Genomic DNA, 18,761 nt, shown 5'->3' on the forward strand with positions numbered 1-18,761 from the left:
CCTAATAGTAAAAATGTCCATCACAATTTCCTGGAGCTCAAGTTTACATATTTTAACTGTTTTTTTTTTTGTCTGTCACAGTCCAAAACCCAAACACAGTGATTTTAAAATCAGAGCAAAACCAACTGGAACAGGAGAATTTCTGGCATTTTGTCAAGTCAAAGTCAGAAAATGTCTTCAACGTTTAACTGACTATCAAAACAGTTGTCAGTACATTTTCTAATCTTTATAGCTCTCTGGTCATGGCTGCATATTTATGTGTTATATTTCTTCTATTGTGTTGCACACGATGACAGCATGTCATTGTGTGTTTACCCGAAGCTATCTCCACGAGACAAAACAACAACTAAATATAAAAAGCTGTGAAAAGCATATTATGTAATAAGAAACTTCTTGAATTAAATGATGACAGGTGGCTCTCGAGTTTTGAAATTTGAAGCTTTTAATAAGCACTTGAATCAACCTGGCATCTGTTTTCAGATATATCGCCAAGAAGTTATAACTTCACTCTAAATGATAGTTAAGTAGGACAATAAAATATTTGCACCTCGTAGACAGAGTGTTTCTAAGTGGTATAATTGTTGACGCCGCTGTCGCAAGGACAACCAGATGGGTTTCCGTTTTCCTAAAAGTCTACCAACTACCCACAACACAGGTCACAGGACTCACTCTATTTTGTTTTCCAGTTAAATCAGTTTTTCCACCGTCCGCCATTTCTGTTACTGGGGATAGAAATTACGTAGATACTATTTGGTAACTTGGGATAGCATTATCCTCTCCCTGTTTTGCATAATGGTTGATGCACTTTCTTGATGCTGTAAATCAAGCCTTAATTTTCCCTTGAGATCGTACCCGGTTGCAGAAATAATTGCATACTTAAAGGGAGGCGTATAGGGAACCAACTTAAACACTGATGATGTCATCATGCAACAGCCTATGCAATCAACATTTACCTCTGAAGTCATAGCAAAAAACCTGTCGATTTTCCCCTTTAAAATACTCCTCAACTGTCTCAGTTTAGTTTCAGTCTCCCTGATTTTCCCATCATTTGTTGCCTGGAAACCAGATTTTAACCAGACTAAATAGCTGTGATACGCTTTAGGATATGGTCAGCAGTAACGTGAAGTCGATGCAACGTTCACATCTGTTGATAAAATGATGCACTGCCATTAACTTCTCTGATTGATATCGATTGTTGTTAGATGATTAAAAAAACAGCTGAGAAACACTTTTGCCGACTTTGATGGTCTGATTCGAGGCTCCTGTCTGGTTTTCTCACTACACACGGCTCTGGACTGGGAATAACATGAAAGCGGCTCTGGGTGCGGCTGCTTATGGAGGTAATTATAGAAGGAGAAGGCAGACGACTGGTCCAGAGCTTTACGGCGGACCTCTGTGTGATTGTTGTTTTTTCCTCTCCACCCCTGCCACGCTGATTGCAGGGCTCATACAGGGCCGCAATAAGACGGTGGCGGCGGCGGCTATAAGTGGTCAAAAGAAGCTAAACGCACTGCTTCTATATCTGTGTGTGAGAAGAAGAGGGAGAGTGTGTTTGTGTTTAATTGGCATGAGAGCAAAACAAGTGTGTCCTGTTTTTAATATCATTATTATCTTGTCTTCTGTATCAGCTGTCGTGACCTCTCGGCCCGGATAATGGCTGTGTAATAGGTGGAGATTGCGGCTACTTTATCACACAGAGAGTGGAGTGAGACCCATCACTGAGAGCAGAGAGTATTTGATTAGTTTTGCCAGTTGCATCCCTCCTGATGTTCACCTCTCTCAGTCGGCCCCTCCTCATAATGCTGGATAATGTAGAGTTAAATGCTCTCATGTGTAACTGGAGAGTCCTGTGTTGACTGACGGGATGTCCTGAGACCCACAGGAAGCCGCTGAAACAATGGAATTTACTGTTTAAGAAGCAGCATTTCCAGTTCCTACTCTGTGGCCATTATTTGGAATCGGCCAGAGGAAATACAGTATTATTTGTCCCCTGGAGGAAATGCCGTCTCTTTGTGCTCGGTTTGAGCTGTGGGTTATCAGCCTGAGATGGCCTGGGATGATGACGGAGAGGGCAATTTAAAGATTTAGAAGATGGCTTCATACAAAAAAAAAACAAAACTGGCATGGACAATCAGCGTGTGATTTTGTGTAATTGTGTTTCAGTTTGTTGCTCTTCATGTGCCGCAGCAGATAGAAGGACGCAGACAGAGCGGAGCCGTCTTAATCAAAATGTGATAACAGACGGGCTGGTGAAATCCCCAACTGACCACTGCTCGTGAGATCTCTCCACCTCTGTACAACAATGGTCTTTGTGAGGTTGAGCACATCTGGATGTATTGTCTGCTGAGTTACGGTGTTAATGGAATAGTTTGACATGTTTGGAGGTACATTGCTGCCAAGAGTTAGGAAAGAAGACTGACACCACTCTCACGTCCGTGCTCTATGTAGCAGGGTATAGCCATTTAGCTGAGCTCAGCATAATGAGTGGAAACAGAGGAAACGGCGAGACTGGCTCTAAAGCTCACTGATTAATAAGCTGTATCTTTGTTTAACGATACAGCCTACTGTGGAGGATATTACAAAAAAAACAATGTATAGACTTGTACAGAAGTAATCCCTCTCAGTCATCACTTATGACCCACTAGAAGTGTGCAGTTGTGTATTTTTCTGCCGAGATTCTACCTGTATTTCCTTCTTACTCTCTGCTTGGTATGTTAAGACTGTGTAGCCGCACTAGGGCGGCCCCCAACTAAGAATTTTCCTAGTCGACCAATAGTTGTCATTTAGGGGCATTAGTCGACTAGTCGCCCGCATGTTTACAGTAATATTAATTGGGGGCTGTACACATGCCGCTTCCTTAACCACCTGGAAAATGCGAGGTTTGGTGCTGGGTGCTATTCTTGTGCCTTTTTTGTGCCAGCAACCTGCCAACGTGGCGGCAGGTTGCGTCTGAGGTTGCTAACTACATTAACAAACACAGTATCATAACGTATTTACCTGAAATCCTGAGCGCAGAGCTGATCTTCTTCCAGGCGCTGTTTATAAGTGTGTAGGCCAGATGTAAAGCTGGGACAGATGTAAAGCTCTGGGTAGCCCTGCACTAACATGGTCAACTTTTCCGTATTTATCAGACTGAATATTTACGGAAGGAAATCTGTATGTGTGATTGGTGATGTGACTCCTGTCTGACGTCTGAGCGTGGCCACTTTCTGTGTCTGTCCTTTCAAATTGAACTCCCACATGGTCCAGTCATATAGGGTTTGATTTATTTTGACAAGGCGCCGCTCCTGATAGAGTTTCAGAGTTTGTTTGTTTTTTGTTTTTTTTTCTGCAACTAAGCGACCAATGAAATCTTGCTGACTAAGGTGCAGCCCTAACCCCCACAACACTCAGGTGAGGTCGTGGCTTTATAAAAAGGTAGTGACCAAGTGCCATACTGTAAATAGCAAGTATCCAAGAAACAGTGCAGTAAAAATGCAAATATAGCAAGGTGAAACACCAAACAAAAGTGAATCTGGGGTCGGCTTTTACTTTCACTTTTGCTGGCGAGCGTGATAACAAACAATAACCGACAATCCTTCATAGTATACCTTTATTTTTTACAGAAATTGAAGAAATAGTCCGGCACGTAATCTGTAGGTTTTATTCAGATTAAACATAGGAGATCAGTGAGCAGTGTAAGTGTTGGTAAGTGGATTCTTTTTTTTTTTTTTTTTTTTACTTTTGGACAGAACCAAGCTAGCTGTTTCTCCCTGTTTCCAGTCTTTATGCTAAGCTAAGCTAAGCCACTGCTGGCTTGACATTTAATAGACAGATGTGAATGTGGTATCAATCTCCTCATCTGACTCTCAACAAGCAATGTGATCTCATCTCTTCTCGTGTCTTGGGCATTACAATAAAAACCAGGGCAGTCTTTTGTGTTGTATTTTGGCACAGGAGGTGTTGGCAGTGAGGTTTAGGCACAAAGCTATATGTTCATGGTGAGAAAAGGATTGCAAAAGCACCCAACTTTGAGTGGCACAAACATGGCACCAGATGTTGTTGTTTGTTGGTGTCTAACCAAAGCCTCCTGGGTTGATGCCTGGTGTTTGTCGGACCCACCCACCCTGAGCAAACTTTCACACCCTTTAAACTACGTTTGTTGCTCTAAGCATCTAATAATGACACAGATGCGTTGACACTGGAGTTGTTGGAAAGCCCGGTGCGCCTCACACAGATGCTAAACACTGCCCAAGTGACATACTTCGACACCAACTATTCCTTTAAAGTATGTCATACCAGTTGCATGAGGACTGAGGAGCGATGAGCAGAGCACCTGTCTGTTTCTTGGCTAAACACTTAGACAGGGTCACCTTAGCGCGACACCTTCTGGTGGGGATCGAGCTTGGGAGGGCGTCTTGTCTTGCACCGTAATCCTCTCTGTCATCACTACAGGTGGTGTTTCATTAGGTAGGATAATGTGTGTGTCCTCCAATTACTGCAGGGTTGTCTGCTCTCCTCTACCCATAGTAAGGGCAACCTGCCTGTCATTTAACACCTAATCTGTGCCAGCGGCGACTTCCAGGGGAGAGAGAAACACACAAAGACAAGTCTGACACACAGGACCAGAGCTCCTGACTAACGCATACATACAGAGTAGATTTCTCTTTGCTGATGTTTGTTCTGAATCTGGTTTCATAGTAAAACAAGAGCTTGTTTGAGAATGTTTCCATTCCCAGTGTAACCATCTTATCTTGTAATATGTATTTTGCTTTCAGTAATTAGTCACATACCAATTGTAGAGCATTAACTGTGCAGCATTCTCCCAGAGAGCGGCTGTAATTTAGGGATTGTTTCTGCTGTGGCCATTTTCAACCCACATATCCATGTGTGGTCTGTTTCTGAGAAGCAAACCATTGTGTTGCTGTTGCAGGATTGTACTAAATCTGTAAGACTCATTTGTTACAGTTTAGTTGGAGATTGTTTGTGTGTGCTGTGCAACTGATGTTGACTGTCAGCAAGTGTGTTTGGTACTTTTAGGAGGCTAACACACACCTGGGTGGCAGTGGTGAAAGAAATACCTTTACTTACTGTAAGTATTAGTAGCAATACCACAAAAAAACCCAACTTCAGTCCTACATGTAATATTAAGTTAAAGGTATACTATGCAGGATTGACAGTTTGTAAACAGCGAAAGTGGAAGAGAATACCAGATTCACTCTTGTTTGGCATTTCGCCTCACTATATTTGCATTTCTTTCAGCGTTGTGTCCCTTGGACGTCTGCTGCTTACAGTCTAGCACCTGGTCGCTACCTAATTATAAAGCTCCAACCTCACCTTAGTGCTATGGGAGTACACGCCCATAAACAGAGGAGGAAAATAAGAAAATACAGGCAGAGGGCAGAGTTTCTGCAGGAAAATACACCACCACACACTTCTCGTAGGTCGTAAATAATGATTGAGAGTGATTATTTCTGCATGAGTCTGTACATTGTTTTAAGCGAAATCTAACACAGTATCTTCAAGTAAAAGTGAAAAATTATAATCAGCAAAACGTACATAAAGTATTAAAAATAAAAGTACTGACCCCTTAATATTATATATCTTATTATTTATGTATTATTACTGAAAATGCTACAGCTGGACTACTTTTAACTAAATATAATATTGAATAGTTTAACCTGTAATATTGCATCATGATTCACAAATTCATCAGATGTTTTGGCTGTAAAATCTAAACCTGATTAGTAACCCCAGAAAAATGTGGTGGAACAAAAAGTACATTATTTTCCCGTTATTGCGGCTTCCAAATAAGATCAAAAACAGCTGCCCACAGACGCTATAAGGGGAGATATGATGAGCTCACTGTCTTAGGTTTAGTTTTACTCACTGTTTGATGATCCAGGCGCTTCGGTTGGTTTAAGAGTTGACTGATTTGCAGGATGTATTAAGAGTTGCAAGACGACGCTACGAGCTAATTATCTTAATGTCACATTAAAAAAAAAAAAGGAAACAAAACACCCCAAATAAACAGGCTTTTACAAAAACAAAGCTCAAATCAATGGGGTATTAAACGACTTCATCAAACAATAAAAACTAAGATTAACCAAAAACACGGCGGTTAAAGTCTGAGTTCCACGCTCACCTCAGCACACCTGCCTTTAAATAAAGGTTCCCGAGATGCCAGGTCAGATGGTGCATTAGAGTGACTCAAAAAATAATAGGACACTAGGACTTGCCAGAGATGGCTCTAACACCCTCTAAGGCAGGGGTGTTAAACTCATTGTAATTCAGGGGCCACATTTAGCTCACGTGATCTCAGATGGGCCGGATTAAAAACAAATTAGTTTACAAATAACAACAGCTCCAATTTTTCCCCTTTCTTTTCCTGTAAACAACTAAAGGTACATTCTGTAAATGTTCGTCCTTTTATGGAACACTTGAACAACCTGAGATGTCTTAAGAAAAGTAAGTCCAATTTCAATAAAACATCTCAGTTTTCACACATTCATTTACTCTACCTCTCAGTGATTACACATGAAGGCCTCTGAAGCAGCACCTCTCAGTCTCAGTCATCTCGTTGGCCAGACTCGACCCTCTGGTGGGCCGCTTCTGGTCCACAGGCTGTATGTTTGACACCCCAGCTGTAAAGTATAATGTCATATAAAATGGAAATACTCAAGTTAATAGCTGAAGTTCAGAGCTGCTCTCAATGACATTATGTGGTTATTTTTCAGTTAGTAGCTGATGTGGCAGGTTATTTTAAATCTTTAAATGAACTCCAACGTGGACTAAGAATCACATCTTTGTAATCACACACTGTGTAGGTCTTGTTTTTTTTTTTTTTTAGATTTGAGAGCCGCCACTGGGGGGCAGCAGCCCATAATGACCACACATGGCTCATCTCATGTGCTGGTTGGCTCTGGGTTGCTGTGGCAACGGTGTCTGTGTGAAGCAGACTCTCAGTGGTGAGGCTCAGAGACACAGAGGGCAGTGTTGAGCTGGAGGACGAGAGATGAATCCCAATCAGCAGCTGAACAGAGCTTCTTACACACACACACACACACACACACACACACACACACACAGATTTTCTGTCCAATTAATGTTCACTTTTTGTAAGCTCTTGATTTGATACCTACAAATGACCAAAAACACCCAAGCCACAACTGCTGTTTGGACGTCTAGTACTCTGTTTTTGGGATTGTAACCACCTGGCATGTTTGTTTCCTGTGGCGTGATTGACAGGTAGTAGCAGTGACTTGTAGTGATGACAGCTGTTACGTGGTATCATAGGCTGCAGCTGTTTGACAGTCCTCTGCTGATGTTTTAAGCAGCCATGACCATATGTTTGTGTTCTTTTTGTATGTTTTAATGTCACTTCTTTTCATGAGCTATAGCCGAGTTAAAAAGCGTCCAAATCTTTTAATTCGAGCTGGCACAGACAATTAATGGCGTATCTTTAAAAGGCAGATTTTTTTTTGCGTGTCTGTGTTTTCATGTTCACAGAAATATACATGAGAGAGCGTGTGCATCATTATCTCCTTAGATGTTTGAGAACACACACACATCCACCCTCCCCCCCAGTCCCCAAAATGAGACAGGGATGCATAACTAGATTTAAGGTTATGTAATGCTGACTGGAGGCATGGAGGATGTGTATAATCCACTCTTATTTGGGTTAAACCCATCTCTCTGTCTCATTCTCCGTCTATCTGTAAAACGACAGGGGCCTCACATCCTCACACATCTCGGCTCAGCCTCATCCCGGGCTGAAAAAGCAGCGATCTCTGTCAGTCTTTTACCAGCCGGCTCCACAAACATCTCGGCTCCCAGGAAACATCTCTCAACGCGCCAACGTCTCTGGTGTCTCAGATTTTCCCTGATGGAGTGATTTCATTGTTATGAGAATCAAGAATATCCTCTCCAAGCTCTCAAATGATCCATCTTATCATCTAGAGACAGGCTGTCTGTTGTTGTCAGTGTTTTCACTGGCAGACAGAGTAACATGGCATTCTTTAGGGCTGCAAATACCATTTATTTTCTCGATGGAATCATCTTTCGGTCTATAAAATGTCCAAAAATCATGTGAAATGCCTGTTACAGTTTCCCAGAGCTCAAAATGACTCATTTGAATAGCTTGTTTTGTTTGACCCACAGTCAAAAACTAAATGACAAATCTTCACATTTTAGCAGCTGGAACTTGTAAATGTATATCATATTTGATCCAAAAAAAAAGACTGTTTGCTGTCTGTCAACGAATCGGTTAATTGTTTCACTCGAGTTTTTGGCATCCAAATGTTGTTGCTCTGTGGAGGAATACAGGGAGTGGCTGGAGTAGGGGAGACCATGTTTTGATGGCACACAGATATTTTCTGGTCTTTTGAGGGACACAGAAACATAAATGTTACACCAAAATATTTGCTCTCTCCACCTGCACTCATGTACAGTGTTAAAACATCTCAAAGTCAGTTATAGAGCATTCAAAATAAAAAGTGGTCTGTGGACTAAATGTTGGGAAACGCTGTGTTAGATAGAGACATTGGAAATGTGTTAATTCCAGTAAGGAATCAGCTTCATCTTGATGTGAGATTTAAAGGTCTGATGAGTGATGGTAGCTGGCTGACATAATTTCATAAGAGTTGGTTGGCGCGCTGACTTTGTGACTCGTTCTCATCCATTGTCAGAGGATCTACATGTCAAAATATGACAGGCTCGATGACATGGCCAAATGCAAGTATGACGCTGAATTGGACCTGGACCAGTTTGGAACTGCTGTTTTAAAATAAGTACAGTTGTGACATATTTCATGTGACATATGTCACTAGTGTTGCATGCAACACATACTAGCACACTATGTTGGTATTAAAATAACTAAGCATTGACTTTTGGTTTCATAAGGGAAACAAACGACTGGCCCCTGAGTGAAAGTCTTAAGTTTGTTTGACCCACCCACCCTTGATGCCGAGATCCACTGACAAAGTGGTGGTATTTGACAAGTTTGGAGTGACAATAGGCTGGATTTTAGGGTTCAGTAACAGTTGTAACTATAACTATATTTTGAGAGACTGAAACTATTTCAAACAATGTTTATGTTGTAAGTTAATTATTATTATATCGACTGATCAATGGTGAAAGTAACTAGACATTCCCAGAAATGAACTGCCTAAGAATGTTCAGAATGTTTCTGTTGGTTACTTCACTTTTTCTAACTACAGCATTTTAACCCTGTGATGGGGCTGCTGGGCACAAATGCACAACATGACTTTAATGACAAATCACCTAATTTTAGAAAAATAAAAAGTACAATAACATGTTTATTCATAGCTGAAACCTTAATCTTGCTGTTGGTAAAAATATCCTAACATAAATTATACCGGAGGAATGCTGTTTGCAAGAGAGTGAAGAGTGTGCCAACCACCTCTGGTCTCCTCTGTTCTTTAAATATGAATATCCTCCTTGACAGTTTCCTACAAAGATATATTAACATTAATATTGATTATATTGATTTGTACTATAAAGTGCTCAGGCAGTCTGTATTGTATTTTAATCAAACATAAACCCATTTTGTAAAATTATCAGCACAGTTCAGACATTTAGGAGAAACATGCAGCTGTGGATTAGTGGACACAATATGCACATTCCCAGTAACAATGTGCTGTATCTTATTGTATACGAGACAAGGATCCCCATTCAGTGCACATGGTGAATTGAACAATTCAGCATGTGTATTGTTTAAAATCTGTGTAACACTGCAGCGCTGTGGTCGTGGAGCTGAGATAATATCTCCTGTTTTCTCCCCACATCTGGTTGTTTTTGTTGGACTTTAAAGCTTTGTTTTTGTTTTTATTACACGCTGCTGGGAAACTACTCTAAATGGGTCAAGAAGAAAAAAACTATTGTTTTATCCCAAAATCTCAAAAACCATGTAATACTGTGGTAAAGCTGAGCTTTGAAATAAATTAAAAATAAAGAAGTGTAGCACAGGCTATATTTCTGATCTGAAGACGTATCAAACTGTGACCCTGCTGAGATGTCTCATATCAAACTATGAACACGCTGTCTGCATCTGTGAGGAACTTATTTTGTCGAGCAGCTAGACACCAGTATGGTTTTATTTTTCCATTTGACATCCACAGCACCGTAACATCTGGTTATTCGTTAGCGAAACAGCACTTGTGATTAACAATCCGGGGAGAAGCTAAGTAAACAGTGTATGAAGTGCACACACACACAGTGGTGTGACTGTAATCTCTGATCCACACGGCTTTAATCCTCATAAATATTAAATATTTGATGACTTTCTCATTGATGGAGCATGACACCTGGGCGGCCCGCCCTCTGCTAGCTGTACGTATCCACAGGAGGGGGGTTGTTCCTGACAGCGGTCCTTATCTCGGGGAAGCATCTGAGCCAGCAAAACTGACACGACGCTGAACACTGAACACTAATGTGTGTGTAACAGATTTTATTTCTGTTGAGGAGCTGTGTGTATGAATCAAATCAGCACAAACATGGGATGTGAGCAGCAGAGGATGAATTCAGAGAATGCACGTATATGTAAAATGTGTGTGTGTGTGTGTGTGTGTGTGTGTGTGTGTGTGTGTGTGTGTGTGCCTGTGTGTGTGTGTGCTGTTGTATCTGTTTTTCCTCTTACAATCTGACTGCTGCTTGCCTAGCAGGGACCGTAATGATGGTCGTCAGCACTGGCTGGTTGCTAGGTAACAATTACCTGACTGTGCTTTGCTTGCACTGAATTACACAGTGGGCTGCGTGCATGCATGTGTGTGTGTATGTGTGTGTATATGTGTGTGTGTGTGTGTAGAGGAACGGAAAAATACAGCAAGGTAGACTACCAACCAGTGTCTCCACTTCTGGGTAGAGAATGCCCCACACCAGAATCACACTACAGCTATCATAACATTAGCTTAGCTGTGTTTATGAAGGTGATTTACGCCTTTAAATGTTACTACTGGTATTGTCCTGATAGTGATGCAGATATCTGTGTGACAGATGTGTCAGGAAGGATGTGTTTTGAGTTGTGGTCTGTCAAGCTTCATTTTGACGAACGCATCAGGGTCTGATTTGGTTTAGATTTAGTATTTGTATGTGTTGCTGTGTCTTTTAGGACTTCACATTATCAGTGTTACATGCTTCAGTATTTATAGATGTGTCCATGGAGTGGAGGAGGTGGATGTGAAGCTGACAGATGATGATGTCACCACAGGGCCACACCTCAGGGCAGATGACAAATACTCCTCTGCTTTAAGACGGTTTTCACTTTCTCAGCTGCTACACTGCTGCTTGTCTGTCCTTGTCCCCGACTCCAGTCTCTCAGCAGCAGCACTTCCTCTCAGGCTGCAAGCACTTCCTGCCTCTTTAGCAGGACTGTCACTCACAAACCTCAACCATAGCCCGAATTCCAAATCGGAGGTTATACACTCCTTGGCTCTTGTGTCAGGATTTAGATTAGAAGATTGATACCACTCTTACGTCTGCACAGTAAATATGAAGCTGAGGGTAGCGGCCAGTTAGCTTAGCTTTAAGACTGAAGACTTGGCCTGCTTCCTCGAGTCTCGACTGGTTTTTCATGCAACTGGTCCAGACGAAGATAAGGTTCAACATATGAGCCCCTGTTGTTTTTACATGATAGTTTTTGATCAGGTTAAACAAACAAGATATTGAGTATTAATTGATGAGCTTTATGCCTACCATACACTATAAGACTTTCAAAGACTAAGGTCTGACACCCTCTCACACCTATGTACAATGTGGGTTATTAGTCACAGTCCATAAGATTTTGCAGGCTGGAGATCTTGCAACTAAAAAAAACTAAAAACTATTTTCCATTCCATTTCCACTGTGAAAAGTTGTGGATGCAGCTGCCGGCAACCCCGCTCACATTTAAGAGTACTGTTTGCAGTGGAAATGCTAGGGTCTAGGTACCATGTCTGAAGGGTTACTTTTGGTTCCAAAGGTACCATACTGAAAGTGTTTGGTGGAAATGGGGCTCCAGATTCTCTTTGAGATCATGTCCCATCCTGCTCCTTGTGGAAAAAATTATGCCAAACTCCTCACAAGTAATGTGACATATTAACAGTTCCTTACATGTCCTCAAAAACACATAACTCTAGAAACACAAAATTAAAGACACTGTATATTAACAGCATTCTTGTCAATTTGGCATCGTCTCAGCTTGCTACCAGCCTCTGTTGGTTAGCTGTGCTATTTTAATGGGAGGAGACTGTTGGAATGAGAAGCAAACTATTTCAGACTTTCTTTAACCCCACTAGTCCACCTATGTCTCCTCCTTTTTCACAGCCCAAGATAAACAAGACTTGTTTCTTTTACCTCCACGGAGTCCCCTCCATGTTAACTGTCTACCTTGTTTGCTGCTTCCTGTTTGGTGCTGGAGAGAGCACAGCTATTAGTTGTTGACAATGTTCACATCACTGAGCTTCACTATTTGTAAGAGCCAAGACTGAAAACTCATGATAATATTAAACATGTTTGGTTTCATGAGACTGAGACGAGAAAAAGACTCAGTAGAGCTCAGACTGAGTTTTATGATCACCTTACACCAAACAATTGAGATGACAGGAGTGCTCCTCGACTCGAGCAAATCTGTCATGACTTTATTCCAAGATTGAAAATTTGTCTGCTACAGTGAAAATACTTGAAATGGTTTTTTTTTTCTGGTATAAGGCCGGCACGAGAGGTGCTGGTAGGTGGACTTTGTCACCTTTGGACAGAGCCAAGCTGTTTCCCCTGTTTCCAGCCTCTGTGCTAAGCTAATCTGTTGACTCCAGCTCATCATTTACTGTTTACTACTCCCATTTACAAACATGGGAGTAGTATCAATTCTCTCATCTAGTTCTCAGCAAAAATGCAAAGAAGCATATTTCCAATAATGTCAAACTATTCCTTTAAATTATTTACTGAATAAAGTAAGCCTTTTGTTGGTTGGGTATTGCAAAGAGCAAAAGTTCACAACAAGCATATGAAGTGTTAAAAATGGAGAGTTTCGATGTGTTGGATGTGGCTGATGTCTAATTTATTCAGCTCTCCGTTGATCTAATACAGCTGTTGAGGGAGGTGTGGGTGGAGGTTAAACAGTCTTCTAATGCATTATATCCTGACATATGTGCAAAGCCACGCCCACTTTTTAGTGATCCAATCAAATCTCACTTAAATGTATCACTTTAATGTCCAGGTATTTATGTTCACAATGAAATCTGTGACGTTACAGAAGCCTAAACGTTGCCGGCCGTTTCCCCACAACTTTAATTCTCATTAGTTCCAAAGTAAACTCTACCTACCCAGTCAGCACACTGACCCCGCCATCTGAAAGCACCGGGCCAAGAGAAACTCCTCCGCTGTGATCGGGGGCCGACAGGAGGCCATGGCACCTCCCCCAAGAACTGCTTGCCAGCTCTCCCAGACATGGATGATATATTTGGAGATCATTAAATGGTCCTAAATGAGACCCTGGCGTGAGAGCGAGCTCTGACCATCTGGCCCCATTGTGAGCGCCGGGGCTCTGTTCAAACTGAGCCAGCAGCATCAGCAACTCTGATTGGGTGGATGCTGAGTAAGCTTGGGGATTCCAGCCAATCAGAGGCTCTTTTAATCAATTACCCAAACCCGCCCCAATCTCTGTGTTTCTCTCTAAATTAACCATCCTGTTACACACTGTGTGTCTCTCTGCTCTACTCAAAGTGTCTATGGTTTCTTTCTTTAAGATTTGTCCAATTACCATCTAAGAAATAGATTAAAGTTTGAATAAATGAAATACAGAAGGTTGATGCTCTAAGGATGACTGTGTCACTCGGTCAGTCTGTTTGTCATTTTGGTCCAAGGTGAAATATTTGATTAACTATTTTATTGATTACAGTGACATTTTGTACAGATATTTATCACCACCAGATAACATCTGATTACTTTGGTCATCCCCTGACTTCACCTCTAGTGCCACCAGCAGGTTGTTTTTGGATTATAGTCAAACATCTCAACTCACACTGGGTTGTCCTGTCACTTTTGTGATAAGCCAGAAAAACCATAACTTAAATAGCAGGGGTGTGCCATATTATGTTGTATGTATAATTTTTAATACTACAGTATATGATGAATTCATATTGTAATACTTGCGATAATTTGACTTGTTGACATATTGATGTCATACTGTTACCCATGGCAACAACAAGCATGGCTAAAAGCGAAATTATTACAGACTCCACGGCTGTTCCAAAAAGAGGAGCAGTTTCAGTAGTGTGGAATAAACAGTGGCATCCTGAATGTTTTATGAACAGCCCTGGACTTTTAGTGACTTACCGCTCAGAGGGAACTCATTCAGTGGCTCCTCCGGCAGCATGGCATTTATTGCTCATTAGCCAATATTAGCATGCTAGCAAACTGCACTAGCATGGTAAACATTAAACCTACCTAACATCAGTATGCCTGCATTGTCACTGTGAGCATGTTAGCATGCCGACAGTCTTGTTGCTTCACATCGTGTTTTTTACTGGAGAACTTCTGTTCTCCCAGATCAGCTCAGGAGGGTAAACAAGGCGAAGTCTTTTAGTATCCAGGAGCATTTCAACAACGGAAATGTCACGGCCTTTCGCGACCTTACTTTTGGCATGTAAACAGCGAAGAGACGAGGGGGTTTCTTGATGTCGAGGCTTGTTTACTTGAGCTGTTTCTGTCCGTCTGCTCTTTCCAGGTCACAAGCTCAACAAGGACCTGAAGCACTACCTGAGCCTGAGGTTTCAGAAGTCTTCCCCCGACCATGAGCTGCAGAAGATCATCCGAGCCAATCTGTATCGCCATGCTGTGCCTTGTGAGTAGAAAATATGCGTAATGATAACAGTGTGATGCTTGAACCAGAACATCTGGCTGAAGAATTTAACCAGTCTTTAGCACCATTTCTTCATTTTTACCCAATGACCCACTTTCTTTTGGCTTCTTTCTTGTTTGTTTCATCTCCTCTTAATCTCATTCTTCCCTTTCACTCACCCATGAATTATTCTGTTTCAGTTTTATTTCCCTTTCATCACTTGAAATGTTTACCAGCTCTGAAAGGAGAAACAAATATTTTCCAAACAGCATCACTGTAGTTTTTGTTAAGTATTACTGTCCATTAAAGCCACTCGTGTCTTGACTGCGCCAGAGCACCATTTTTGCAGCTGTCTTGCATAACCGAGAAATATACAAAAAGTGTGGCTCGAGCCAAACACCCAGCGCCATGCCAGGGTCCACAGCTGGGCTCGGTTACGTCACAAACAGTTGGATCTGTGGTTTGGTGACACACTCCAGCTCTGTTCAGTTCATTTTCCTACTGTACTCATGTAAAAAAAAAAAAAAAAGCTTTTACTTGAGTTGTGATGACCACAAAACCTGAGGCTTAAAGAGTTTCAGTAAAATGGCACAGTGGATCTACTAGGGATGTGATTAGAGAGAGAAAGTGTGTTTGTTTGTGCGTGTGTGTGTGTGTGTGTGTGTGTGTGTGTGTGTTTCCCCCTGAGGAATTGTTTTGATTATCACACATATGCATAGACATGATTTAATCAAGAAAGGGATCATGATTCCACTTCCTCCTGTTTCCATGGACCGGGGCTCGGCTGTGTGTGTGTTCATTTGCATTGCAGTGCTCCATAATAAAATGTGGCTTATAGACTAGATTAATGTTTTTTATTTTCCTCTTTCTGACTCTCTTGTTCTTTGCTTATTCACTCTCTGCCTCTCTGCCCTATCTCTGGCTGTCTGTCCTCTTGTGCTCTGCCATGTGACCGGTAAATCCGCCTCTCTGAGCCTCCCCCGGTGCCCTGCCTGGGATTATGATGTTCTGATATATTGAAAATAGATTCGTGCCTGATTATGTGATGAACATGTTGGGCTCTTGCAAAGATCACAGGACGATGGAAAGGCGTGTGTGCACTGAGGACAAACAGTGTTTACATTGGAATTTAACTTATACACACAATAGAAATGTAAACAATGTTTAAAGCACTTTGTAAGACAGTGTGAGGGTTCACCAGATGATTAAAAAGGATTACATTTTTTCTTACCTTTTCAATTTTTTACTTTTAATTCTGTGTACATTTATCTCCCAGTGCCTTTAAATTCCATAAAATGTTCATACTCTCACCTCTGAAATCATTTAAGTCAACACAGACAATGTCTAGCCCTAAAGATGAATTAATGCAATGATTTTGTGAGATGTTTTGTTGAGTTGCCTCCGAGTAAGATGCTCTGAGTAAATTTCAGTTTGGCTTTTATTGTGAAAGGTAAAAGCGGCGGAGGTGAAGCTGTGATATACTGATTTCCATAACCCACTGATAGCATCAAATCTTTACTGACAAAAGCAAAAACCTCCTAGAGTGACCGTAAAATTGGATTTTGCCGTTTTATACAACTTTTTTTAATGTGACCGGGGATAGGTACGGAGAGCTGGTGGGGAAAACAAAAGCACTATGCTCTTATGTTTTGGTTGCGCAGTGGTTAATGCAATTCCTTTGTAAATCGGGCTGCCCACTAATAGTCGACCAAAAGTTAGTCGACCAGAAAGGTCATTAGTCGTTAAGATTTCATTGGTCGCTTAGTCGCAGACAAAAAAAACCACACAAATGTGAACTCTGTTAGGAGCTGTGCTTTGTCAAAATAAATCAAAACCTATATGACTGAACCATGTGGGAATTTAATTTGAAAGGACAGACACAGGAAGAGGCCACGCTCAGCAGTCAGACAGGAGTCAGGTTAATTTCCAGGGCTGGTACCTGCGTTTATTCCACAGGCTAGTTAATAACACGTCAGGCAGGAAATCCAAAGTGTGGGATCATTTTGAGAAGGTGAAGGACGAACCCAAGGTGATATGTAAACTCATCTTCATTGGTCGACTACAAACATGACGTATCATCTGAAACATGTCAGTAGCTACATGCCCATTAGCCACTTAGCACAATCATTACTGCTTTGCCGACAGCGTCATTAACAGGCGGCTCGCTCAGTGTGTGACGTGCACTTGTAGATAAAATATAGGCCTATATTAATGAAGGTTCATTAGTACAGTTTTGTATTTCTCTGTAATGTAGCACAGTGTTAACAATGTTACTGATACTGTTCTTTCTCACACCTTCAACTCAAACTACTGTGTTGCCCCGCCCAAAATATATCATTTAATAATTACATCAATATCATAATCATGAAGGTGACTAGTCGACGAATGACGCTAAATGACGACTATTGGTCAACTAGGAAATTCTTAGTCAGGGGCAGCCTTAGTGAAAGCGAGGCTTATAAGAAACCAATCTAAATGCTGATGGTGTCATTATTCTATAGCCATCACACTGTGCAATCAACATTTTATTAATAATGATAAGTTAAAGCAAAAAGTTGTCTATTTCCACTTAAATATGGGTAAAATGCGGAAAGCTTCACTTCCTCGCATGTTAGAGATTTCTTAAATAAGTGAAATGCCTGATGCATTCACTTCATTGTGACTCTAAGAGTCCTCCACAAGACAAATCCAAGATGAAAGAAATTCCAGCTCACAGTCCATAACCACATTTAGGCCGCAAGCTGTGATGAGGATTCACAACATTGCTAATTCATTTTTATGGGGTCAGAAGCCGAAATGTAGAGAACCACATAAGGATGGCTGATGTAGACATTACTGTATCATATCGTTTTGGAGAAACACTGTTTTAATGTGTATTAACCAATAAACCAAGACAATCCGTGGCAAAGTGATTACCTAAACACATCCATGCAGGAAGAGCTGTGTCTGATGACTCATTAATTGGAAATGTCCCACTTTTTCCAGGTTGTATGTCAAAATTTAAAAAGGTTAAATGATAAATCACTCGTAGTGAAATCAGGAAAAGACAAGGTTGCCGTTATATATTTCTGATTGTCAAGTCCCACCAAAAGGACCAAAACAAACAATGTATCCCTCAGTATTTTCTAACTTCTCTAAGTCCTGAACCCATTTGTCCCTGCTGATACATCTGAGCAGGACACACATGTCCAGTTACTCAGAGAACGTGACTCAAACAGGAGTTAATAGTGTTTGTTGGGGACTATTTTCAGACATGAATTTGGTGCTTTAGTGAGTATTTACAGCAGCAGGATGGTGGATGTGGGATTGACTTAAAATAAACTGTAGTGCCCACATTCATGGTGATAAAGGAACATGTCATACAGTGAAACAGCGTGGCTCACTGATGTGTTTTTAATGCGTTTTTAAACAATGTGGATCTATGCCACAGAGGAATAAAGCATTTCAGGCATTAGCTACACAGAGAATATTTATAAGTATGATCAGTTCTTTGTTGGTTTTGGTCTTTTTATGGACTTTGATGATATACAAGAAAAGAATGTAAGAGGCGATCACAAGAATTCTGTGTGAGGTTTATTATTCACTTTTAAAGGGCACCTATTATGCTCATTTTTCTGGTTCATACTTGTATTTGGGGTTTCTACAAGAACATGTTTACATGCTTTAATGTCAAAAAATACTTTATCTTCCTCATGCTGTTTGTGCTGGAACACCTGCAGTGTGAAAATCTCAGTTGTGGCATCTGTTGACCTAAACCTTCCTCCCGAAAAAGGCCAGTCTGCTTTGATTGGTCAACGTTTCATAGTCTTCTGTATCTCAGCATCTCTGCATTGTCATAGCAGCCATCAAATGACTGTAACAGAGTTTATCTGCGCTTTCCACCATTAAAGAAAATCACCAATAAAAGCTTTTAAACTAAAATCTTCCCAAGCTAACATGTTCCAGC

At 41.1% G+C, this 18,761-nt stretch overlaps 1 protein-coding gene across 10 annotated transcripts in view; it reads left to right on the plus strand.

Annotated features, from left to right (window-relative positions):
• The window catches only part of LOC125892096 (membrane-associated guanylate kinase, WW and PDZ domain-containing protein 1-like), a 138,686-nt gene that overhangs the window by 36,561 nt on the left and 83,364 nt on the right, over nt 1–18,761 (plus strand). For all 10 annotated transcript variants that reach the window (XM_049581826.1, XM_049581830.1, XM_049581828.1 and 7 more), the window contains exon 2: nt 14,702–14,818. In XM_049581826.1, coding sequence (XP_049437783.1) covers nt 14,702–14,818 — 117 coding nt within the window. The remainder of the gene's footprint in view (nt 1–14,701; nt 14,819–18,761) is intronic.

The sequence above is a fragment of the Epinephelus fuscoguttatus genome, linkage group LG7 (assembly GCF_011397635.1).
Source record: "Epinephelus fuscoguttatus linkage group LG7, E.fuscoguttatus.final_Chr_v1".
Taxonomy (NCBI): domain Eukaryota; kingdom Metazoa; phylum Chordata; class Actinopteri; order Perciformes; family Serranidae; genus Epinephelus; species Epinephelus fuscoguttatus.